This window comes from Parasteatoda tepidariorum, chromosome 7, assembly GCF_043381705.1.
Source record: "Parasteatoda tepidariorum isolate YZ-2023 chromosome 7, CAS_Ptep_4.0, whole genome shotgun sequence".
NCBI classification, from domain to species: Eukaryota; Metazoa; Arthropoda; class Arachnida; order Araneae; family Theridiidae; genus Parasteatoda; species Parasteatoda tepidariorum.
In genome coordinates, this window is record NC_092210.1 from 12,365,149 (window position 1) to 12,391,658 (window position 26,510).

The window sequence follows — 26,510 nt, forward strand, 5'->3', positions numbered from 1 at the left end:
AAATTAGAGTATCTCAGAAATATCTCAGGCTCTCTTAGAGATGGAGATTTTTTCCTAATATTACTTAACATGTTCTTAAAGATAATAAATTGGGAATTCTCAAAATGTTACTTAAGAATGTAAAATTGGGTATTTTCAAAATATGACTTAACATGCTGATAAACTGAGCACTTCAATTAAAGACATCTTACCTTTCCGCCAGTATAGACATATTTGGTAGGATTGGAAATTGTTACAGCACAAACAACTTCTCCATGACTAAGGGTATTGATTTGTCTTGCATGCCTGGGGATTCCAGAACCTACAAGAGCATCAGGAGGGAAAGGAACTGGTTGCATTTGGCCATCTGCACTCACATGGAAGGAATAGGCACTAATACAACAAAAAAATACAATGAGTATGGTTTTCACTCATCAACAATTCAGCAATTTTATAATGAAGAAAAAATTCAAATAAAATTCAACTTTTTCAATTGCTATTCTTTATGTCGTTTAAACATTTCACTTTTTTTAGTATATAGGTACTACAAAAGAATTTGATGAAAGAATAGTTTAAGTAGTAATGTGAAAACATTTAAATTTCGTTGTTAAAGACACTCAAATAGTAAGTTAGCCAAATATTAATAGTAGTAGGGTTAGTAATTTCCTCATTTTTTACACACAAAAGTGAGCAATAAGACACTAAATTCTCCTAATTGAAATTTAGGGGGGGGGGGGGGAGACTCAAGTTTGGAAACTAAATCTTAAGTAAACAGAGGGTGGAGGTTGGCAATTTTGTATACTTTTGCTGTCAAATTCAGAACACAAAAATATAAAAAAAAAAACTTTGAATAATCAGCCCATTTAAAAATTTGCTATAATCATCTGTAGTTATAGACTATTTAATAAATAGAGAGTGTGGGGTTCCATGAAGAAGTACATTTTGAAAAAACAGCTTACAGCTAATATATATTTAAAAAAAATATAACTGATATATACAAAACAGTTGATATATATCTCAAAGCTGATGTACGCAAATTCACTGAAATATCACCTAACACTTTCACACTTTCTTCCACTATATACTTCAATTTATACATAAAATGGGAAATCAATTAACTCATGGTATGAGTCAGAAGCGAAAATAAACATACCCTATGAAAGATTGCCATCAAAAAGGTTTCTTTTAAAATACAACAAAGAATAGCATTTTAAAAAGGAATGTAATATAGATGCCCAGAAAAATATATAGTATTTTCTATTGCTCTTTAGTTTATAACCACTTAATATAGAATAGAAGTTAACTAATGAGGTATTCCTATTATATTTAACAACAAATATTAAATACAAGCTCAAAGTATTTTATTTTACAACATTAGCTCATTTGAGTGCAATGTTATCTTAATCAAAGATTGTGAAAGGTTACTTACACACCAAAATCTCTTAACTATAAAGTAAAAAATATTTAAAAATAAATTATTATAATGTTACTAATGATATTTCATTAACGCTGAACAGAACTTTACAACATAAAACTAACCTCATTTAACCCAAAGCTTACATTAAATTCAAACACTTCACAATCTAGTGTTTGTTTTACCAACAAAATTTAATACAGGTTTATTAAAATTTGCACTAACTGTTTTCTTTACAAACTAAAGATCTATCTTAAGCTCCCTTAATGCACCTGATAAGCACTTTGGTAAAAGAACAAATCATTAGTATAATATCCATGGGTAAACAGCAACAAAACCCAAGTTTTAAAGTAAATTAAAAACAGGCATGAGACACGACTTCTCTTCCGATGTTTCACTTAGTTTACTTAACGCCTGCCTCTGCTTCAATTATGAACTAATTGCCACCGCCAATGCAGAATAAAAGCAAAAGAGAAGAAGTCTTAAGTGAATTAATTGAAAATGCTAATCCTTGTTAAGAGAATTAAAAGACCCACGTGTGTCGAATGCCTTTAGGCATTTGGAAAACATTTTATTTGGATTCTTTCATAGCAAAAGGCTTGTAATCAAATAGTTTAAATAAGCAGGAATTCATTATGAGCGGTTCATTTGAGCAAAGTAAAGAAATTTCTTGGAATTCTGCTCGGCTAGGCAAAAAGAGTTTATTGCTTAATAAACTTGCAAAAGGACTGAAAATTCTCTTTTAATAATGCATGCTGAAAATTTTAATTAATAAATGGCCAAAACATATTTATCTATAATAATTAATTCAAAATCAAAGAAAATTACATGCAAGGTTGAATTTCAAATGCTTTTTAAATAATTTGTCTTAATTTCTTATAAGATAAAAGTTAAAGTCCAAGATCTTAATTAATGAAAAATAAATAAAATAAAAAAGCACACATCTTCTAAGATATACTATTTGTACAATAATTAGTCCTAACATGTACAAAAACTATAATTTGTCTTGATATGAATTTGTCTAACGATTAAGAAACGAAAGACAAAACTTGTCGTAAGATAGGGAAGAAGAAAAAAAAGACCTTTAAAGCAAAAGAATATATCATCATTTGCTTAAGGTCCAAACCTGAATGTTATTTATCTTATTAATAGTCTGACTTAAGGTATAAGTACAAGTCTTAACTTATCTTAGACCTATAAAAAAATTGGACTTCTTTTAAGACATACTACATAACAATTTGTCTTTAACATGATCATAAATATTATATTAAGACAAATGTATTCTTTTTTTTAAGTTGCTTTAATATTTTCACAAAATAAAAAGGATAATCATAATTTATTGTTAAATGTGTATAAATATAAAACTTACGGTTTTCCACCTGAAACTGCACCAAATGGAGCGCGCATTTGATGAGGATCATATCCAACCTAAAATGTAAACAATAATAAGTTAAAAAAAAGAATAAAAGAAACCCATGTGCCTAAACTAGTTTTAAACTATATCTAATTTAATGCTAATTTCATCATTTTTAGGGTTGTTTTATCTTCTTCAAAAAATTCAATGTATAAACATAAGTGGGCAATAATAAAAAATTACTAAGTGTTCTAGTCCAGCTCCTAGGAGGTAGGTGCAGATTTTTATTACCCGCTTTAAAAAAAAAAATTACAGAAATGAGATTAATATTTAGATCATTGAAAAAAAAAGGTACTTTGGTATAGAAATTTATGAAAACTATTGTATAAAAAGGACTAAAATTTATTTTAAAAGGGAAAAAATCCATATAAAAAAATGTCAAGTAAATTTTAATTAATATTTGAGGAAAAAAACTGAAATAAAAAAAATTTAAACTAGTTAAAATATATCACTAGATGTACTATAAAAAATTACACCATATTTATGATACGGTCAAAAGTTTATTGCTCTGCATGGGAATATGAAACACTGAATATATAAGATAATTAAATGTTGATTCTATTTGAAATAAAGGAAACTTGAAGGTTTTGTATGAAAAAAGGAAAAATTAAAGGATATGTATAAAATAATAAAAATTGAAGGCTATGCATGAAATGTTAAAGACAGTTATGATATTACTTACCAAAGAGCGTGAATAGTTATTAAGAGCAGGTGATATATTGCCGTGCAGGACTCCTTGAGAAAAAGCTGCACTAGAACTCAAATCAGCTGGAAGACCCGGATGAGCACCCGCAGGCCCGTGCATAGGATAAGGATATGCTGGTCCTGCAAAAAGGTCTTGATTTTTATAATCAAACCCGTCAACAAAAATATAAATAAACAATTTTATTAATAAATCAGTTTTGTATAAAAATAAATATGGCATAAGATACACTGTAGCAATAGTAGTTCTTTATTTACATCTTACTAGAGTTACGCAATGGGTAATAGTCTGAGAAACATTCCCGAGAATGATCTGAAGGCACACTTACACTATTCCGATCCTCCGCAGAGGGGATAGCTACCCAGCTATGGTAGCAAGCTCTAACAATTTACAATATAACAGTTTAGGGAGGACTGCCAGCATAACATGAATTGTGATTTGTAACTAAAATTAAAAGCTTGAAGATATCCACATCACATTCTGCATAGTATTTCCTTCAAAATAATATTTTGAAATTATGGAGGCAATATCAAGATAAAATTGCAACTTCATCGCAACAATTAATTTTTACAGGTAATGTAAGATTAAATAAATAATTAATGTAAAACTAAATGCAGCTGAAGTAAAAAATATCTATATTTTAGCCCAAAAATGAAGTGCTAATTCATGAGATAAACTATGATAATACCTTATTGACAGATCTCCATTGAGAAATAAGCTCAAAATGTAGAAAGATAAGGCACAATTGCCATAGTTTAATTTTAATATAAACTTTTTCATCACACGCACTAAATCTGTTATACAAATAAAATTCCTCAAAAATATGTTTTGAAAGAATCCATATTATATATGGCCAAATATACATGGATAAAGCACAGAAGTACTGGACAAAACACAGTAGCATAGTAAAAATACAAGATGTTACATAATTGCTGCCTTTATTATATATTTTTATAATTTTTATCAAAAATGAAGCCAAAAGGTTAGGGGTTTAAAATAAGTATTTAATCTAAGAAAAAAATCGCTAAGAGGAAAGTGAAATATATTTTTCAAAACCATTTTGATTGACTGAAAACTTAAGAGACATTTTTAATATTGCTTTTCAGATTCTCTTTGTTTCCTCCGGTAGCATTAAATAATGTCTTACAGTTTAACAAGTTACAATATTTTAAGGCCTTCCACCTCTACATCAGTGATTTCTTAGGTGTAATAACATTTTTATTTTTTCCTTACTTTCATATTAATTTTTAAAAACCGGTTTTGCTATGCGGAGAAAACTGCAGGTGAAAATGCGACTTTTTAAGTGCATAACCGTTAGTCAGTTAAATAGTATTCTGAATTAAATTAAAAAGGAAACATACCCATAGGAGGAGGTTTAGGAAGAGGTTTCATTCCACTTGAACCGGGAGTACTGCCACCAGAACTCGTAGGAGTAACAGATTTTGGAACAGGAGTGGTGGATTTTTCATTCTGCAGATTTTAAATACATAAATATACATTAAAATGTTTTTCTAAATTTTCCATTTGTTAATAATATTTAACACCATAATTCAAACTAAATTATATGCATTAATAATAAAAACATGTGTTTTATTATGTGGGTATATGTATTGGAGATAGATAAATTCAGAATTGATAATTCTCAAAAAAATTTACATTCTAAAGCTTATTTTAAAAAAAGAATCCCGAGACTACTCCGCAGGCTTAATAACCTGAATTTGGTAATACAATTTAAGTATTTTTGAAAATAAATTCGTTTGTGGAAACCAAAGAAATAATTTACGAAAATATTAAAATTTAAATCTAATAATTCCAAAAAGGACTATTTAGTATAGATATAAAATTAAATAAATGTGCTCTTTTAAAAATAGATAAATTTAATCAATTAAGAGGCCATGGTGAACATAATTTGTAGGACTTAATTTCAAAAATTCTCAGTTCAATATATAAATTTAATGAAAGAAATTCATTATTAATGTACAAGTCAATGGGTACAAGTCCATGGAATAGTTTCAGATTATCCAAGATTTTAGATTAGCAAACTTGCGCAATCATGCTACAATGATTCTGTTTCAATAAATCAAATAAAAACACTAAATAAATTAATTTAAAATACTAATTGAATGTTATATGTAAATGATATTTACATCTTTATGTTTAGATGAAGGTGTGCTGGCATTTGAGGAAATACTACTATGAGGACTGTGGGATCCATGTTCTTTCTTAACAACTTTATCTGTTCCATTTTCTCGAGGACTTGGAGCTCCATTGGGAGGCCCTACAGAGTCCTAAAAATAAATAAATAATTCAATTTTAGTAACTCTTTGAAAATTCTACATCTAATTAATTATTTAGAATTGTTCATTTAAAAATGCATAAAAAAACAGAATAAAAAAAAGAAATATAAAAAAGAACACTTCAAAATACAAACAGTGCCAATGAAACATTTGATTATTAATTAATAAAAGCCTCTTAAAAAATAGCTAGCATAATTAAATTTGAAATCACACAAAGTAAATTGAAAATCTGAAATATTTGCTTTAAAAAAAAATATGAATTTGATTTACCTCATTTGCAACATCTACAACTAACTCTTGATCACTTTTTTCCCCATCACTGTCCTGTAAAAAAAAAAGTAAAAAATAAATAAAATAAAATTAATTCCAACTCTTCTATTTGAGTAGGATTTTTTTGCCTTTTTTTCAATGCATACAAACATAAAATCCTTTTTTAAAGACAATTATTTTCTAAAATCAAAAGAACTCCTAAAAGGTAAAAGAACTAATTAACCCAACACCGTTTTTTCTTTCTTTCCTTTAAATTCTGCTTATTAGAAAAGTAAAGTAAATTTTGTTTTGATGAATTTGACAAAGAGAAAGTGAAGAACCCAATATGTACTGATGAAAAAAAAAAATTTCTATCAGTGATTACGGAGCAGCCCTCCATGCGGAGTATTTTACGAAAGAACGTCAGTAGAAAAAAAAAATCATTAATCTTTCTAAATTAGCACCTTTTTTAATTACCTGAAAAACTTAAAAATCTCATTCCAGAGACCCTTAGCAACGTTCTAATTACTTTTAAGGAACGTTTAAAGTTGTAAACAAAGGGTACATCTGGCTAAACTTAATCAAACAAACCATGGACAATGGTGCAATTGAACTATTTCTTTAATGCATGCTCAAAGTGATAATAATTAAATTATCAAATGAAATGTTTTATCGGGTGTTTTTTCCTCTCGTAATTAAGCTTCTTAATAAAGATTTTAATTAGATATTTTTTGCTTAGGAAGAAAACTGAAAAACACTGCACGAAAAAATGCAAATTAAGTCAGCAAATAAACTTCTAACTACTCGACAAAATATAATTAAAGCAGGAAAAAGTATGAAAGGCTTTTAAGAAAATGACAGAACACAAAAGAAATGCCTTCTTTTTAGTGTAGTGATTAAAAAAAGATAATTACTTTTTCAATTTGATCAATTAAGATGAATGAATAATATTTTCTTTTCATTTAATTTGCTGCCTTATTACAGCCCTAAATAAAAATTATTAAAGTGAAAAAAAAGAAGAAGAAAAAATGATTAGTTGTGCTTCATTATCATTAAATAAATACTACAAGCAGTAAAATAAAAAAAAGACAATATAAATTTAAGTAGATTTTTCTTTAAAATACAACTAAAAAAATTAAAAAGGGTACTTCAATTTTAAAATTAGTTTTTATTAAAAGTAAGTCTACTTACTTTAATTAATGAAAAATAATTCTAATTTTAAACTTTAAAAAAAAACGCAATTTAAAATAAATTTGAAAAGTCCACAGAATTAAACAAATCTATTAATATAAAATACGTTATTAATATTTTAATACAATAAGTTATATCTTATTAGTACAAAATTTAACATTAATTATAATCAATTATAGTAGAATGAATGATTGTGTATAAATGAGTAATCAATGGGAGTAAAACCTTTGCAATAAAAATAATTTCAAGTCTTTCTAAAAAAAAAATTTCTTTCTTATTTAATATATCTTTAATGGTAAATATAATTATTGGAAAACGAAAAATGAAGCATTAAAAATAAAAATAAAATTTCAGGTAAATTAAATTGTTGCAAGAATGAAAAATCAAGACTTGAAAATTAAATTGATTAAATTACTAGTATGAAATTTTGATAAGAATTAAATTACCATCAGTTTTTCTTCCTTTTTTCTTTTCTTCATATCATGATCTACATCAGGGGACCGGGATCGAAATTTTTCTCTATCATTTGGTGAAATAGAATTCCTCTGCAAATTAAAATGATAATAAATTAACAGTAAAATAAAAAGTTCAAAATCCATATTTCCTCTAATTCAAAAACAAATTATATTTTAAAAACAGTTTACACTTTCAAGTTTCATTCGAAGTTCAAAGAACTTCATAAATAACACCAAAAAATTTCTTGATATTTTTATCCATTACATGGGTGTTGTAATTTTTATAATATAACTGTCGTAAGTTTGTAACAGTTATTCACAGGGTTGCAAACTTTCTATGCTTTTTGTAAAAATGTATTCTAGTGATACCTAAGTTTGTTTCAATGCATTATTTTGTATTCATTTGAACTTATTTTGTATTCATTTGAACTTTTTTTCCACACCACACTACATATAAATGATTTAAAAGTTCATATGCAACACTTCTTTGTTCTAGCTCTTTGGGGTAAGGCTTTTAAAATGTTGGCAAAATTACCAAAAACATCTGAAAACTTTGGTTATTAAATGATATGCACAAAGCGTAGTAGTTTGCAGGCTTTTATTCACGAATTTCGAATTTATTCACGAAATTTCGGCATTATCTGAGCTCATAAAAACTAGCAAAAATTAAGAATTTCTCATTGATTTTAATTCAATATCATTCCCTTAGGTGAAAAAATCTCGCCAAATTGGCGATTTTTAAAAAGTTTAATGATAATTTAAATATTTAAGATAGTTGCCCGTTCTAAAGCCCATATATTTCTTAACAACCTAATAGTACATATAGTTTAAAATTATAGCTTTGGTTTGGTTTTAAGTGACTTAAAAAACTGTGGCAGCGTTAGTAAACGTAACGCACGACAGGTAGATATTGCGAGATGAAATTTTTATTCGATCCCCTAAGACATCTCTCTATCCTGGCAAGTAGCAAATGTTGGAGAAGTAAAGTATATCACGGGACGTAGAAGAGAAAAGAGGAGGGTAAAGATGAAAGACTTCATCTTTCTTTTCCTCTGGTTTCTGTCATTAATCTCCAGAGATGCTCAGAGAACACTTCAGAGACTTCATTAATGCTTAAGCATCTGCAGATTCCAATATTCCTCAAGAGCTACTGCATCTACTTCGGTGGAGAGTGAGGTAAAAGGGTTCCTTTGATTTCGGGTGCTGCAAGATATGCCCCCCACTCCTCTCTCTAAAATAATGAGATTGCCATTGTGATAGATGTGTGTGAGATTCGTAGTTATAGGTTAGATTTCGTGGTAACAAGGGAGGAAAAAAAAATTAAGAGAAATTTCAGCACATACAAATTGTGGTCTAACGAATCTTTTGAACAATAGTCTGATTTTACTGTTCGTATCTAAAATTCGAAACAAATTTGAAGATTTTGAGAGAAGTTAAACATTAAAAGAGATGACAGACATTTTAACAGTTAAAAATTTGGTTTTAAGTTAATTCAGTTATAAATCTGACTTTGAAACTTATTTTTTATTTATTTATTTTATATTTTCATCAAATAAATTAAGATTCGAATGTTCCGCTTTTGTTTCGATTTGTGATAAAAATTACGATTGATTCAGGTTATATTTATCACTAGTTATTTGATCATCACTAGAAATCTAGACTACTTAATAATCACCAAGAAAAAGATATCGTATTCTTCAAATACTGAATTTGGTGCTTTCTTTATTATTATTTAAAAGTAATTTTAAAAATAAAAAACATTAACATCGCTTTTAAGTTTTTATAAGTAAATCAGTATTTAATTGTTTAAGCCCTGTTTTAATGACAGTTTAGAATTGATGCAAGTAACGGTATTAAAGGAAAATGATCATTGTATCGCAATTTTTGGTTATGCCAAACTTCATATTTATTTATTTAGAAATTTGTTTCCATCCATAAGATGAATTAGGCAGTTCCCATAATAATTCTTTCCTAAAAATCTTGGATCGGTGCGGTTCATCACAATAAAATGCTCGATAACGGTATCCAGAAAAAAACAGTCGTTATATCCAGAAAAAACAGTCGTTATATCGAATATATTTTATAACATTTGTTACGTAATATTCCCTATAATGATCAATAAAGAGGTACAGGCAAAATGATTATTAAATTGATTTTGGACTGATTTATCAATCAGTAAAAAATATTAACTCATTACGTTGTTTTTTCCAGTAATCAAAAGGGCGTGTTTTTAAAACTCATAGCTTCGTTTTTTAAAAAAAAATTATAATAATACATAAAAAAAAAACCTGAAATAATTTTAAACTGAAAGGCATATAAAAGGGGTTAACAAAGAGGGTTAAACCCTGGTAGGAAAATAATCCCTTCGTTCTCCCTTCCAAAGAAGGATGGTATAATAGGGTGCAGCAGTGCATGCATAAAACGATTATGAAGTGCTAAGGATGGTTGCGACAACAGCTGCTATTTCTTTATGGGTGAAATCCATCCCATTCATCAGGAAGTGCTGATTCAGACCTTCTTTTTTTTAAAAAAACACTTTCAAATTAAATCAGTCAGTTTCGAACCGTTGAAAAGAATCATAAATGCGATTTTAATTTTAAAAGATTCCTGGTTTTTACGCCAAAATAATGTTTTTTTTTAAGTGTAACACAAGTTTTTTTCTTCCTTTTAATGAATCACATTAGCTTTTAATTTCAAAATAAAAACTATAACTACCAGAAATGCAAAATTGGAATTTCTTATAATGATTACATAGTTACTTTGATATCTAGCTAAAATTAGCAGTCTATCATACTAATTAACACTCCAAAACTAGGTATACTATCATGCAAAACGGATTTTGAAAACAGCCCAGTGATACCTGATAAACCAGACAAGGTAGCACAGCAGAATCTGATAAACAAAGCAAGCACAGCAAAGTGTTAACGACGTAGTCCCTCACCACTTCTCCATAGCCCGTGGAAATGCATTTTACCTTGATTTGCCCCTCCCAGGCACAATGATTTTTGTTGTTCTGTTCTTTCATCTTAATTTTTATTTTCACTCTGCTACTGAGCTTTTCTAGTTTTGTTTCATACCAGTATATTTTATTTTCCGCTGGTAACTTTTCAATTTATATTTCAAATCACTTTTTCTTCTATTTCACATCTGGCAAGTCTTGAAAATGGGCTCCTATTTTTAAGCGCTTCAAACATGGTGACTGTTATTTCCAATCTATACATTATTGAAGCAAATGAAGTTTTTCAAGTAATACCTAATCATATCAAAAGAGTTTATATATATATATATAAAGGGGGGAAACGAATCCCAGCGATGGTGGTCGATACGAATTGCGCACCTGGCTCACTCCGACCACAGTGCTGACGTAAAATATATTCAATGGTAGATAAATCATAGTTTAGAGTCCCCTTGCCATCAGAATAACCATGGGATGTTTTCGTGGTTTTCCTCACCATGTTACGCAAATGAAGGTTAGTTCCATCAAAATGTTCTCCACCAAGGCACAATTTATCCTAATACTTGATTCTGGAGTTCCATTGTCTTCTGCATTGGGTTCAAAATTACAAGGCTACGACGTTGAGCATTGGTAGCAGAAAACTCAAAATTTGGTTATCTTTTCAACGACGGTTACAATATAAAATTAAAAAAAAAAAAGATTTAAAAGTTTAAAAAAAAATTTGAAAATATAATACTTTTATTTGGTGTAATTTGCAACAAATTTGCCAATTTTATTTCCTAACAACTATACCTTTTTTTAAAATTCCAAAATCAAAAAAATAAAATTCCATTCTTAACATAAGGAAGGGACATAAATTCTTTCTCACGCCCTACTCAAAATCCCCTTCCAAAAAAATGAAAAGGTTATTTCTCTTCAGCATCAGACAGATCTCCTTCAAAAACTCAAAAGAAAAACGACACATATATACATTTGAGAGGTCAGGAGGAGGGGTGTGGGTTGAGTTTAGAAAGAAAGAAAAAAAAATTCGGGGCGTGTGCCTTTTAAAAAGGGAGATCAAGTATCTGAGCTATCTAAAGCTCACATCTCCTCCACCAACTGTTGCTACACACTTCAATGCTTTCAATCCTCCATCTGGAGGCCAGTATATGGTAAACATTAACATTACACTATCGTTTTCGAAAAGAAAAGGGGGGGGGACTACAACGACCCCTCTTTAAAAACAAAGAAGGTGCTTTCAGCAGCACTTCCGGGGAGGCGAACAGACATGAAGGAAATACTTTTTTTTATTTGCTAAAAAGATACACACACATCTATCAGCAGGGTTAGGAAAGAATGATAAGTGTAAATAATACCATACTGCTAGAATAACACCAAATTGGAATTAGAGGGGTGGGAAAGACAAATTAAAAAAAATAAATAAAAAAAAAACAGGAGGTGTATCCAAATCTTTCAACAAAAAAATAAGCACCTTTTAAGCACTCAAAAATATTTTTTAAACACTTTAACAAAATACAAAATAATTTTCAAAGACTTTGGATGATAAAATAACTGGTCTCTGACAAATAATTAGTTTTCTTGATTAATAGAAAACCATAAAAAGATCGAGATATTTTTCGGTTCGATTTCAGAGGGTGGAAAATGAAACCTGGATTTGAGAATATCTTGCAAAATACAGCATCTGGAGTTGCACATGAGAGTGCAATAATCTAATACTAGGCGAAAATCGACACGGTAAAGAAAAAATTATCGATTAGGAAAAGGGAAAATTAAGTACTTTTTAAAAACAGCCAATGAAAAAAGAACCTTTAAGGGCTTTTAAAAACAAAAATCGAAAATAAGCACCTTTAAGTACTTTTTAAAAATGATACACACCATGAAAAAAGAACAAAATTTAATATATTATGAATATGCTATTTTCATAATTGCTGAGTGAATTTGCAACTGTTATTCATGACTGTTAATCTCATGTTTTTTTTGTTCTTTTTTTTTGTTTAAAGAAAAAAAAAACTACAAATATTTTAAAATTATTATTTTTCTTATTCTTTCACGATATCCATTCCATAATAATTAATAATAATAGTAATAAGTGAAGGTCTAATTTATATAGTGATTCAACTCCACCTGTTTAAAAATAGAGTTAAGACTCACTTTCATGTTTATTAAAGTAATTTTCTATTACTTTAAAAGTGGTACACTCCCAGTGTGTTTGGCCTTAGGCCGGGTTTAAAATATGTTATTTTCATTACTGATGCGAGTTTGTAACAGTTATTCATGACTGTAAGGTCAGGTTTAACCTATCTTTAGTTAAAGCCTTCTTTGCTAATTTTGAAAATGGCGCAAAATATCAATGTGAAAGAAAGCCACAATTTTGTAAAAATAAAGTGATCTTTTGTAAAGTGAAGTATTGTAAAAATAAGCGAAAAATAAAGTGACCCAAATCTTTTGAATTTCAGTCAACAATATTAGAGGAAAGATAAATTGAGGATGAAAAATCTTGAAAAAAATTTCTTGCCCAATATTTTGCAAATTATATTATATATTATTTATCTAATTATGTGAGTTATCACACATTTTACATTTTAAATTTGCATAATTATAAAATACTCATTGTATGCATTGATGACAAACTAGTTTTGGTTATTGCTGTTAAATTAGGTTTTGGAATTCTTACCCACAGAAATATAATTTAAAAAAAGTTGGGAACTACGAGTAATGATAACTGCAGAAACGACGTCCAAACACTGACATAACAATTAAAAAAGCATTAATTTCACGGTCATAAAGGCTTGATAAAATATTTAAAAATAATCCAGATAAAATACTCTAAACTGCAAAAGAACAAACTTAAGAGGAATGAGCTGGACTTATTTAGATGAGCATCTTCGCTCTCCTATCCCCCCCCCCCCAGAATAGCATAATCGTGAGGCCATCATTTTCACAAGAAGAGAAAGAAGAAAACTTTCGAAAGTGCCCCGTTAGAATGTTAAACGAATTAGGAATTGCGATTTAAGCCGACTATAAAGGAGACGCCCCGGAGGCTATCTACAACTTCGAGATCGGAGGAGGGCGGCGAAGGTGGATCATCGATTAATCGCCAACATGGTGGGTCGCTGAATCGATGGGCGAAGGGCGCTAGGAGGGGGGTACACGGGGCGGTAGCATGAATGATTCCAAGAGAGAGGCGTGCTTTAACACACTTAGAGAGCTTTAGCGCGGAACGCAGTCACGAAATCCAGTCATTAGCGAGAGAGTCGGTAAAAGGAGTAATCTTGGGGCGGCGGCAGGGGGTGGAAGAGGGCTCACCTCACGCTTTATTCTACCTCTCGCCGCCCCGGCATGCACACAGCTCTAACAACGAGCAGGGAATGGCATTCCATTATTTCCATTCAGTAGAAACTAGAAAGACACTGTTTTTGGGATTTACCACGCAAAACTAGATTATGTGCAGGGAAGAGGTTAGAAAGGGCGGGAGGAATATTCGACCCCCGCACCAACTTTAGAAATGATGTGCGGGAGCCCCGGCGGTAATCGCTTTTCGGGCCAGTCAAATGAATATTTTACATAAATGGGGCTTTTTCTCTATGGTGGTTTCTCTCATATAGCAAATGAGAGCGATCACATATGTGAATGTGGAGTAAAACGAATTTGAGCTTCTAATATGTTCGAAGCTCCATACAGAATGGAACAGAAAATTATTCATTTTGGAACATCGATTTAAATAAGCTGAGGTTGTTTAAATATGAACTCGAACTTCATAAACTGTGTTATGGTTATTTTATAATTAAAAAAAATCTCAAAAAGAAAGACATATAGAAATACACAAGTTGTAAATAAAAAACACTCATAGTTTCTAAGAAAATCATACAATACGAAAATGCAGAATGAAATTAAGTTTCCTTTAACAATAAAAATAAAGAACATTAGATATGAGTTAGAAAAAAATTGACCCAGTTTAAAACTTCATAAAACATCAAAGATGAAAAAATATGTACGGGTCTATTTTACAACTAATATAAGAAGAAAAAAAATACACACAATAGGTTTGTCTTATTTGCAGGATTACAGGTAGTCATAATTTTGCTCAGCTCGAAAATATACGAAATTTATTTCTTGAATTACAGTACGAAATTACATTTGCATAAATTATTTTTAAATAACAAATATCACCGTCAATTTACATCTTTTCTATACACAAATATTTAAAAATATAACAAATTAACTTCTCCCTTCAAAGAATATTTAGTTTCATTTTCAGATTACATTCTTGTTAATATGGACTCTATTACTATTCCTATTAATGTATAGCTTCTATTCCTATTAATGTAATGCAAATACCTTCCTTTTATCGTATATTTTATTTGTGCCATATAATTATTTCAGTTATGCACGTGCACATTTAATAATTTTGTATTGATCTGTTAAGCACGCACTCGTGAAAATTTGATTTTTATGAAGATAATTTTAATTATTGTTAATTTAAGTTGTCTTAAATGAGGAAAATTTACGTAAGTAAAATAAAAACGTCGAAGAAATAGATCGCTTAATAGAATTACCAATTGAAAGAAACATTTTTTTCTCGAAGGGACTAATCTAATAATAAAAACAAAAACTATAGTATTTCTTTTTTCCATTGGTCTACGTTTAAAGCATCCAAATATTAGACAAGACGTCCGTCAAGCCGAATACAAGACTAATGTGTCCGTAAATTTCGTCCCCTTTAAAAACTTAACGCGCACGATAAAAAAAAAAAAATAGTATGTATTTCTTCTTTAAGTCAAACACTAAAATAATGACCAAGTAAATTTAAAAGTTATCAAATATATATATATATATAAAGAATCTAAACGAATTAAAATTAACCTCCTCCTAATATTAAATTCAAAAAATAAATTCCGAAAGTAAAATAAAATACATATATAAATAACCTTAAATGTTAAAATTTATTACGCTAATATAAACTCTATAAAAACAAAAAAATTAAACTGAAAATCGACAATAATCATCCTTTACACACACCAGTTCTCAACCCCAACAAGAGAATGAGCCCCTATAAAGCATGAAAAGAACTTTTCCTATTCCGCCCATTTTGACAGAAGCCCTAAACAAATGCCCCATGCAACAGAAGAGCCCTGCCATCAACCCACTTTCTATCCCCCTTTTCCTGATGCAAATGAGGACTCTGAATTATTCATGGGCCATCTGGTGGCTTCAATACAATAACCGTACCACGTGGTCAATCAATTACCTATTGAACCTGTCACCTGATCAATTACGAATTGAACACCCACCGCAGCTGATGTGCTATCTGCTGAAGATATACAAATATATATTTATATGCGGGAAATATTACAAAAGGGGATTTTTAATACAGAGATAGGAAAGGCAATAAAAAAAATTTGAAATATGGATGTTAAAAATGTCAAATGCGGGATGTTTCATTATGAAAATTTGGGTTTTAAATAAGATAGTTAAATTTTTCAATAGTTCACAAAACATTTTACAATTAAAATATTTTTGTTCAATTTTCATAATTTTGACTTTAGAATACTTGCATATGTATGAATTAAAATTTTTTTTAATTTTTTTATATAATAAAAAAACAGGGCTTTAATTCAGGTACTTATTTACAAATTTCAATTTTGATGTATTTGATTTTGAAAATTTGGGATTTAAATAAGATAGTTATACTTTTAGAATAGACAATAATAGTTTAGTTACTCTACAGTTTAGAATATATTTTTCATTTAAAATATTAGTTAATTTTTCTAATGGTACCTGAATAAAAAATTAGTGCTATCTAACTTAGAGAGATTTTTGGATAAATTATATTATTTTCGGTTAAATTAATAAAGATGGCACACATTAAAAAAAAAGGGTCGGCCTAACAGTAAAGCTATGTTTAACAAACTTAGTATGATTTAAAAATCAGTTTCTAAATCTAATCAAAACATAATAAATAGACCTTTAAATATTAAATTTTTCGGTTTCAAATGAACAGTTAAAAGTTAACATTTTCAAACCTAATAAATAATTCATTAAACCAACCATGCATTCAGTAAAAATTAGATATTCTTACCGATGACAAAAAGATTGAATTTAAAACAATTAGAACTTAGATTACATAAAGCTTTCAAAGACAAGTGATATTTCTTTTCACCGAAACATTAAGCTTTTCCTGTCGTTTACTTCTTTTTTTTTTATTTCAGTGAAAACGATATCAATCTGGATTACAATCTTCCTACAATTAGTCAAACGATCCACACAAGAAAAGCAAACGATAAAAAGACAAAAGGAAACTCATTAAAAGGATCAGTTGAATAACGCTTTCAATGACAACGAAAAGAAAGGAAGAAAAGAACGACGAGTTTGAGGATCCTAATCTGAGTTATTTTTTCTTTTCTATAACCCTTTCTTAACTCTTAATTCACGTACATCAAATTTAGGAGATGTTTAAATAACATCAACAAAGATAGGAGCGACAAATAATTTGAAATGATTCACTAGTGAAGGAAGCAGGGAGGTAAAAAAATAAAGAAGAAATAAAAACGCCTCAAAAATTGGGAGTCGAAAATCCTGTTACAGTAGTTAATGATTCAACACCTCCTGGCCACAGCCATTCATTTTGCTTTCCCAGATCTCCCCCTCCTTCCCCTACGATCGAGACAGATTCAATGACGTGTCCAAGAAATGGGGGGAAAGGAAAACGTACCACGTGGTACACAAAATTCTTCACTATTTTGCTATTGGTGGTAGAAAGAGTAGGTGAAAAAAAATGAGGGGATGACTACTAACTGCAATTGGATTATTATTTAGTGCTTGATTAGATAGAAAATTGTAGGACAAATTTTATTGAATTCTGGTGGAGTCGCGCATTCTTGAACTCGTTATCAAAACAATTAATCTAATATAATGAAGTCGTTTTATCAAAAACAGAAAAAAAATTACCGTTGATCATCTAAAAATTTACTACTTGATAAAAAACAAATTTATGAATCGCTTTCATAATTTTTAAAATTTGCACAAATTACATCAGCGTTGCAAATTTAAAAACAGATTTTTTTTGTTAGGTATGGTGTTTATATATAATGTTTAGTTAAAGTTATGTAACTTTTTTTTGTGTCTTATTTTACAGCAGCATTTCGAACGATATAAAATAATTTAATTTAAACAAACAAATAGCAATCACCCCCATTTCGGCTTTCACACCTTGATTATAACAGATGATCATGATTACAACACAAGGGAAAGAACTGAAAAGGTTTGAAATAATCGATCAATCAATCTATATAATAATCAATCAATGAATAATGCTATGTATGTTCAATTGTATGATAATGTATGTTCAAATTGTTTATTTTATTTATTTACTTTTTTACAAAAATATATATCTAAATAAAAATGTTATTTTAATGTACTCATCAGGCATAAAAAGCGTTAATGTTTTAAATAGTTATGCTTATATGAATATGTTAATTAAATATAAGTACTTCAATTGAGAAAATTCAAACATTTCAATCAGAACCTCCCTTCGTCAGGAAATCTCCAACTCACCCCGCTGAATTTTGTGTACCACGTGGTACACCTCCTCAGTCTTTTATTAAAGCAGAACTCTGTATATATTAACAGCTGATACTTAGCAAATGTTCTCTAATTTGTCTCATAACACGTTGCATTTTGACCGTTCAAATAAATTGGCAAAATGTCCTTGATTATGTCATGCTCACAACCCAACCGTGACACATGGCGTGACATACTGTTTGACATAATATACACCTTCACTTTTTACCTTCTGCTAAAAAGTGAAGGTGAATATTAAACAAATAACCTCAAAGGAAATTAATTTCTGCAAATAAATATATCCGTAAATTTTAGTTTAATTAGATTCTCAGAACATCATAACCTAATAAATAATAATCGATTATTTATTTATTATTTTTTTGCAATCTTTGAAAGTTGCGAAAATTTTAAAATTAAAGTGAGAAGTAAAATAAATCAAGTATAATTTTTTTATTTATTAAAATTTTAACAAGTATGTCAATTGAATTAATTTTAAATCATTTTTTCTTTAAAGCAATTTTAAAAATAAAATTTCTGAGGCTTGTTCTATTTTTTTTAATAGTATAAATAAATATACAAAAAAAAATTGCAAAAGGTGCACGTTCGGTGAGTTAAAAATAATCAATCAACACTTTAAAAAAAAAAATATATAAATTAGAAAATAAATATATATATATAATATTTAATCGGCACGATATGAATTTTATAACAAAACCATTGTTAGTAAAAAATAAAAAGAAGAGTTCAAGTTCATGTATGCAATGTTTTATGGCAAGAATATTTCTAGAATTGGGTAATATCACTTGAAATATTGATATTTTTTTAACTATCTCGTTAAAGATATCTTGAAATATATTGTCACAAACCACTATGCAAACATTCACTTACGATAACTATCGTATACACCTAATTGTCAACAACAATAAAGCCTTCATCATAATAAGCAACAAGCATCAAATGCGATATCACGAATATTATTTACGATAACAATTATCACATACAACAATATCGTACGAATTAATTTGTAACAATAATTATCAAACACGATATTTTCGAAAGAGTAGATAAATTTAGTTGTTAAATAACGAAAATGTTGATCAAAACAAAAATATTGTAAATAAGACAAGTAATTAAATAAATAATGAATCTATTAATAATTTTAGTTGTTAAATAATTATTGTATTTATTTAACAAGGTGGGTAGCCAGATTTTTCAACAAAAAATAAGCACCTTTTAAGAACTTTTTTAAGAACTCAAAAAATATTTTTAATCACTATCCAAAAAAAAATAAATAAAAATCATTATTAGGATCTGTGCAGTAATAATTTTTTTTTCTTCTTTCGTTTAAAATTCTTAATTTCTAAACATAAAATCAATAAAATTCAAAAACTTTACATAATCATGCTGAAATAACTAGTTTCTGATAAATATTGCTGAGAAAATTGTGAAAAATCATATAAATTTTTTGTAATTTAGAACGACACTCGACATGGCAAAGAAGAAAAAAATCTTTTTTCAGAAGATAGAAAATGATGCACTTTTTTCAAACCCCTAATAAAAAAAAAACACATTTAAACACCTTTTAAAAACGCTACACAACCTTTTTAATGTAATATATTAATAACAGAAAATTAGTACTAGCAAAAGATTGCAAAATAGTAGTGTAAGCATTGCATACATTGTAATGGAAAATACCACGGTGAAGTATTGATATTATCTGACGATATATCACGATATCAAATACTGGTTAAGACTAGTTTAACCCTTTGCTCACGGTGCACCATCACATGTGGTTCATATGTTATACCATCACATGTGGTCCATATGTTGTACCAGCCGCAAGCAAAAGGTTAATTTTCAATACCTGAAAATCAACTAACATTTAAATATTTCAAAGACATACCAGAGGGAACATAAAAAAAAAAGAAACTATCAATAAAAGAAGGGTTCAGCCTAATTGTAGGGGGTGGGGGAGGTCACTTTAATTTAGAAAAAAAAAAGCACAGGTAGAAATCAAGCACCCTGACCCGAATGGGGAAAGTTGTAGAGATACGCATAAAAGGTTAAAACCAAATCGTGACCAACCACTTTTTATGAAAAGAATATACAGTTGGAATAAGCAGGGGGGAAATGTACACTTTCATCCAAAGTGCGGAGAACAAGCTATTAAATAGCAAATCTGGAATTATAGAGCTCCATCCCCTTTCCCCCCCCGGGGTGATCTCCCCATACCATCATGGTGAGATTTTATGAGTCGAGATAACGAATCCAACTCTTCACGAAGCGGGCCATCAGTTCCGCTCGACCAGCCCCTCACCCAATGAGTTAATGACACGACCGGGGCCACCACTGCGCCCCGCCGCCCCTCAGGCGGGAACCCCCCCCTCTCAGAAAGAAAGCAAGGGAGCCGTTAAAAATTGTCTTCTGCTAACAACTTCCTTTGGATCCGCAGAGGATTGGATCAAAGCTAATGAGGATCAAAAGGTGGTGAAGCCGCAAATTGGAGAATGAATAAAAGGGGGGGGGGGTAGAGGGGGGCTATTAGAAGAAAAGGTGTAACTTTTCTTTTACTGCCCCCCATCAACTTTTTTTTTCTTCTGTAAGATCAAAGGCACTGCGCCAACGTGACAGCATGAAACAAAGTAACAATGGTCTTTGTTTGTTTGAGGTTATGCTATCTTTTGAGTTGAATTCCTTTTTTCGAAAAGGGTGTTATTACGTGGACTTTCAAACTTGATTTGGATTAAGACAGCTTGCAAAACAAAATAGCTCGGGAGTGTTAAAAATGCTTAGCGATCGACTTTAATTGCAAGTTAACACAATGTAGTTTGACAGTTTTGGAGATCTTGATTGACACGGTTGAATGGGTAATTTCAAAGTGATCCGAAGCAATGGGTTGATAAAATTATTAAGATTGTTGTAAAAGGAAAGCGGCTCCCACGTTTACAGTACTCATTAGTGTGTCACATGAAGTTCTTGCAAACAAAATAAAAAAAAGTATAGGCATCATAACTTTATCAACGTCTAAAGAGATTTCACGCTAATTTTTTTCCTCTCAAATCTTAACACTAATATTTTTAATGACATAAAGTACTGATTAAATTAAAGACAGACCAATTATTAATAGTCTTCATACTACAAAACTTGTGCCGAAATTTAAATATTCTTATGGTTGTTTCAATACAAATCGCAATGCCATGAAGTTATATTTTTTTTAAACCAATACTTCTAATTTTTATTATGTTTGGTTATTCAAATAATAAGGCTGTTTTTCGAAGGGTCCGTTGTAACATGAAATTTAATTATGCTTCTTAGCGAATAATATGCTATTTTCATAACTGCTGTGAGTTTGCAACAGTTACTCCTCATGACTGTTAGATCAAGTTTAGCCTATCTAAAGCAAGTGCTGTCTATGCTTATTTTGAAAATGGTGCAAAACGTTAATATGGAGAAAAGCCATAATTTAGTGAAAATGAAAAGCGTTTGTGGTCTTATCTTTTAATATTTAAAAAATTAAACCAATGCTGCATTATTGAGGCTCATAAAAAAAGTGCAAAAACTGAGAATAAGGTAAGTGATTTTGATAATTTTCATCTAGATGAGAAAATGTCGCCAGGTTGGCGAATTTTGAAAAAGTTTAATAACTTTTAAAATATTTAAGTTACAAAATATTAAGTCCGTTCAAAACCCCAAATAATTCTTCAAGGCAAAATTATAAAAATAGTTTAAACTTCTCGCATTGCTTCAAGTGTAAGGCACTTAAACTATGGCTTTTTATTTTCCTTGGCGACAAAGCTTCGAAAAACAGCGTAAGCAATGATGTCGTGCAATTCAAATAACAAACAAAGATGAAATTTGCTCTAAACGCTTTTTTTTTTTTTTTTTCAATAGCAAAATAGAATAGACAGTAGTGTCTTTGGGTTGTTAATTGAAACATATTCTAAGTGTACTGTTTAATATTAGGTAAATTTAAAAAAAATAATTACGGTCCCTCTAGAATTATGCTATCAGATTCTGGAATTTTTGTTAACTATACAAGCCTTAATCTACAAACATTAATAAGCTTTAAGCATTTTTTGTCATTAACAATTATTTGATATTAAAAAAAAAAACTTTTTTCTCTTATCTGATTAATATTAATATATTAGATAATATTTATATTAATAATAAAAAAATTTAAACTTAAAAACTTTATGAAGTAACATACAAATAACAATTAAAATTCGGTAAATCCGATCTTGCTTTTTTGTTTTTATTTAAAGCGCAAAATTAAGTATATTAATACAATACATTAGATTACGCAACCTAAAAATTATTCTGAATTGTGAGGGTGAAAAACCCCAGCATGCTCATCTGTCCTAGCATTTATCACGTGGGTTATCATGGGTGAATCAGAAAGAAATATCGCCCTCCAATACCCTTAAGAACTGCCCTTTCCACACAATACTCAAAATCCAGAAGGGCGTGATTGCTTCTGGGGGAACCTCAACGGGGGGCTCTCACCCCTAAATATGATTTTCTAATACTTCTTTGAACATAATACTCTCCCTCCCAAAACGCCACACATTTCAAATCAGAACAGAGGGGGGATAGAAAAAAATCACAAAAGATTTTTAGTTGGCGCTGTGGGATGCACACATCGATTCTTGGCGTACATAATGCTTTTAACATGGTTCAAAACAGGTGGTATGTGAAGTTCTGGGGGTGAAGAGTGGCCAAGTTTCCCTTTTTCTGTTCTATTCCTGAACTAGAAAAATAAAGTGTTTATCATAAGAAAAGAAGAAAAAAAATTGTGTTTTGAAAATTCGCAAAAAGTTTGCACTGCAATCAACACTGTTGCAAACTGCAATACGATCATTGAAAAACATCTTCACGGTGGGCTAATCATCTAGAAGTTTCTGGTGCAATCAAAAACTGTTACCTACTGGATTCTCAATGGATAGGTATCCATTGGGAGGTGGATGTGAGGATTTGATTTCTCAATGGATATATAACCATTGAGAAATCACTTCAATTATGCCTAGTTTTTGCAGTGCTTGCAATATTGTTAAAAACTACAATATACCCATTGAAAAACCATTGCAATACGACCATTGAAAAACAACTTCATTGACGACTAAATTTTGATCTGATTTAAAAATTATCCAGAAGTTTCTGATGAAATCAACAGCTGTTGCCTACTGAAATATATCCCTAGAGAAATTACTTCAACTATGCTTCATTTTTGCAGTGTTTGAACCCCTCCCCCCACTGAATTTACAACTATATTGCTACATACTACAATATACCCAATGAGAAATCATTGCACTAAACGTTCATTTCGGTTGTGATTTGAAAGTTACTACTCATGTCAACGTTACCGTTACGCACAGCAATGTTCTCATTAAAAATCACTTTAATGACGCTTCATTTTTGTTGCCCTTTGAAAATTTCCAAGTTTCGACTGCTCTCAACAGTACTGTTACATACTATTCTCAACTATACTGTTATACCAGTTGCGAAATTACATACTACAATATAACCATTGAAAAACCACTTGAATGACGGCAACATTTTGATGTGATTTAAAACATCTCTAGAAGTTTCAGATCCAATTAACAACTGTTACCTACTGCAATATACCCATTGAGAAATCACTTACATTATGCTTAATTTTTGTTTTGCTTTACAAAATCTCCAAAAAATCTACAACAGTCAACAATATTGCAACATACTACACTATACTCCTCGAGAAATCATGGCAGTAACCGTTAATTTTTGCTGTGATTTGAACATATAATTTTTTTTGCGCTTTGGACATGTCGAAAAAGTTCTTACTGCCATCAACAATATTGTTACATATTGTAATATACCAGTTGAGAGGCGTAGTGGGTTCAGGGGATAGAGCGTTCGCCTTCAAATGAGATGAACCGGGTTCGAATCCCAGCGATAACTGGTCGATACAAATTCCACACCCGGTTCGCACCAACCAGTGCTGACGTAAAATGTCTTCAGTGGTAGACGAATCATGGGTTAGAGTCCCCTTGCCGTCAGGCTAACCATTGGAGGTTTTCCTACCATGTAACGCAAATGCGGGTTAGCTCCATCAAAAAGTCCTGCCCGAAGGTAAATTTCTACCAATACTTGATCTAGGAGTTACCTTTTTTTGGATTGGTTTCAAAATTACAAGGCTACGAAGTTGAACCACAGCAGTCGTAAATCCAAAATTGGGTCGGCTGTTCAACGACGGTTATAAAATATTGCAGTTGAGAAATCATTCTATGAAGACTACCAATCAATATGAATTTAACCGCGACACGCCCATTTTAGAGCTCGAATGTTACAGAATATAACATCGTATCAATAATAGCCCAAATATAGGCTAGAAAACTATACAGGAAACGACGCGGATTGTGAAGAACCTACTGAGAAAGGCTTACACTGAGAAATGTATAGAATTTCAGAGACTTACCTCTGCCGCCAATAGGGCTTTAGCTCTAATGTTCAGCAGCGCAGAGGCCATATCCTAGAACATAACACAAGGGATATTATAGGACTTAGAAAGGGTTTGTAGAAGAACACAGAAAAGGGGAGATCAGTCCCCAAAAGTGAGACAATGTTAAAGAGCATATATGCCCAAGTTCAAACAGAAAATTAATAAAAGGTTAATGATCGATAGCCGATTTTATAAGATGTAATTAAAACTACTAATAATATAAAGTCATAACAGAAGTGTCGAATGACACAACAATCAAGAAGAAAAAGATTCCAAAAAGATATTAGTACCTACTTTCGAGAAACCTGAAACTACTAATAATATAAATACGTTTGTTAGTAACGTATCTACACTCACTGGTTATAGATATTTCATGTAAAATAAATTGCCAGTTTGCTTAAGAATTCAATTTTATTATCGTATTCGTAATTTTAACAAACCACTTTCGGGGAACAGCTTGGTCTTTCTCACGAACTTGATGCTCTATGACTCTTGATCAATCAAAAACAATGTTGTTGTTTTTTAAAATTAATAAATAAGACACAATTAAGATGTAACGTAGCACGAGTACAGCATAAAATTATTTTGTGCCGCAATTGCACATATACCACAGTGTACTGCCATTGTAAACAGTGTACTGTTATTGTAAACAACTGTTTATGTTCTGTTAAATTAAATCCTATTCGTACTAGTATTTTTAACAAACCGCCTTCGGCGACTAACTTCGTCTTTCTCGTGGACTTGATACTCTACGACTCTTCATCAATCAAAAAACAATGGAATTTTTTAAAAAAATAACATGCAATGTGGGATGTGTACAGTATAAAAAATTCCATCAAGACGGGTGTAGCTGTAATTGCCATTGTTAACAATTTCATAAGAATTTACAGTAAAAAAAAAAATTTAAAATTTAACAACAAATTTACTGTTTAGAACAACATACCCCCGATCACCGAAAATCAAGCAAGTATATTGTTAACAATTCTCTCTTATGTTTTGCTAAAACTAATCAATTCTAACACTTTCGTTTATAACCTACATAAGCTTCTAATTACATAATGTCTGGACCAAAAATGTACATTTAGATCCAGTAATTGGAACGAGGTAATTTATATTTAAATAATAACACAACAAAAATTATAAATCCACAACGAATATCTGTGCGCAGTCGGTAAGATCTCAAAATTTGCGGATCTTATTTTAATTTCGGTGACTACCCAACAGAGTAACGATATAAAAGGACGGCAAATCAAAATTACAGTTTCGAGCAACAAATCCCCAACCACGGACAATCAAACAAGGATATGAATCACCACCTCAAGCCCAATGGTTTCAGCGGATAAATTTGGTAAAGATTGTCATTTTCGATGGGAAGCAATGATAGCTAATGGTCGGTTACATTTCTCACTCGAAAAAGCTATTGGCTTCGCCCAAAAACTTTCATCCAGCCCAACTAATAACCACCAAGGTCTGCCCATTGGTCATTAGTGAATACATTTACCCTCATTTAGAAGACAGAGTACAGGTCATCTGGGCAGACACAAAGGCGGACAGAGATAGATAAATGGTGTTCCGCACTATAGCTATTCAACACATCCGTGTCCATCATTTCCACTAATTTTATTTCTTTTTTTTCTTCTCCTAGCCCCTTCTCTACTCGTGATCCCCCCCCCCCCTCNTGCCCCCCCCCCCCTCACAAGTAGATACAGGATTATTGCAGTGCCAGCTTTCATTTGGGCGTACCCAAGAAAAGACAGGCAAGTATTATAGAAGGGGAAAGAAGAAGAAAAAAAAGTCCACCATTGAAAGCAAACTGG

General features: G+C 30.5%; 1 protein-coding gene across 14 annotated transcripts in view; it reads right to left on the minus strand.

The window, feature by feature from the left end:
- LOC107445501 (transducin-like enhancer protein 4) overlaps positions 1 to 26,510 on the minus strand; it is a 164,754-nt gene that overhangs the window by 10,614 nt on the left and 127,630 nt on the right. For 4 of the 14 annotated variants that reach the window (XM_043042561.2, XM_043042562.2, XM_016059906.3 and 1 more), the window contains exons 9-16: positions 24,670 to 24,723; positions 7,694 to 7,792; positions 6,078 to 6,131; positions 5,658 to 5,798; positions 4,872 to 4,980; positions 3,490 to 3,644; positions 2,763 to 2,821; positions 192 to 372 (exon numbers count right to left, since the gene is read on the minus strand). In XM_043042561.2, coding sequence (XP_042898495.1) covers positions 192 to 372; positions 2,763 to 2,821; positions 3,490 to 3,644; positions 4,872 to 4,980; positions 5,658 to 5,798; positions 6,078 to 6,131; positions 7,694 to 7,792; positions 24,670 to 24,723 — 852 coding nt within the window. The remainder of the gene's footprint in view (positions 1 to 191; positions 373 to 2,762; positions 2,822 to 3,489; positions 3,645 to 4,871; positions 4,981 to 5,657; positions 5,799 to 6,077; positions 6,132 to 7,693; positions 7,793 to 24,669; positions 24,724 to 26,510) is intronic. The other 10 variants (XM_043042564.2, XM_071183081.1, XM_016059939.3 and 7 more) reach the window with 3 other exon arrangements.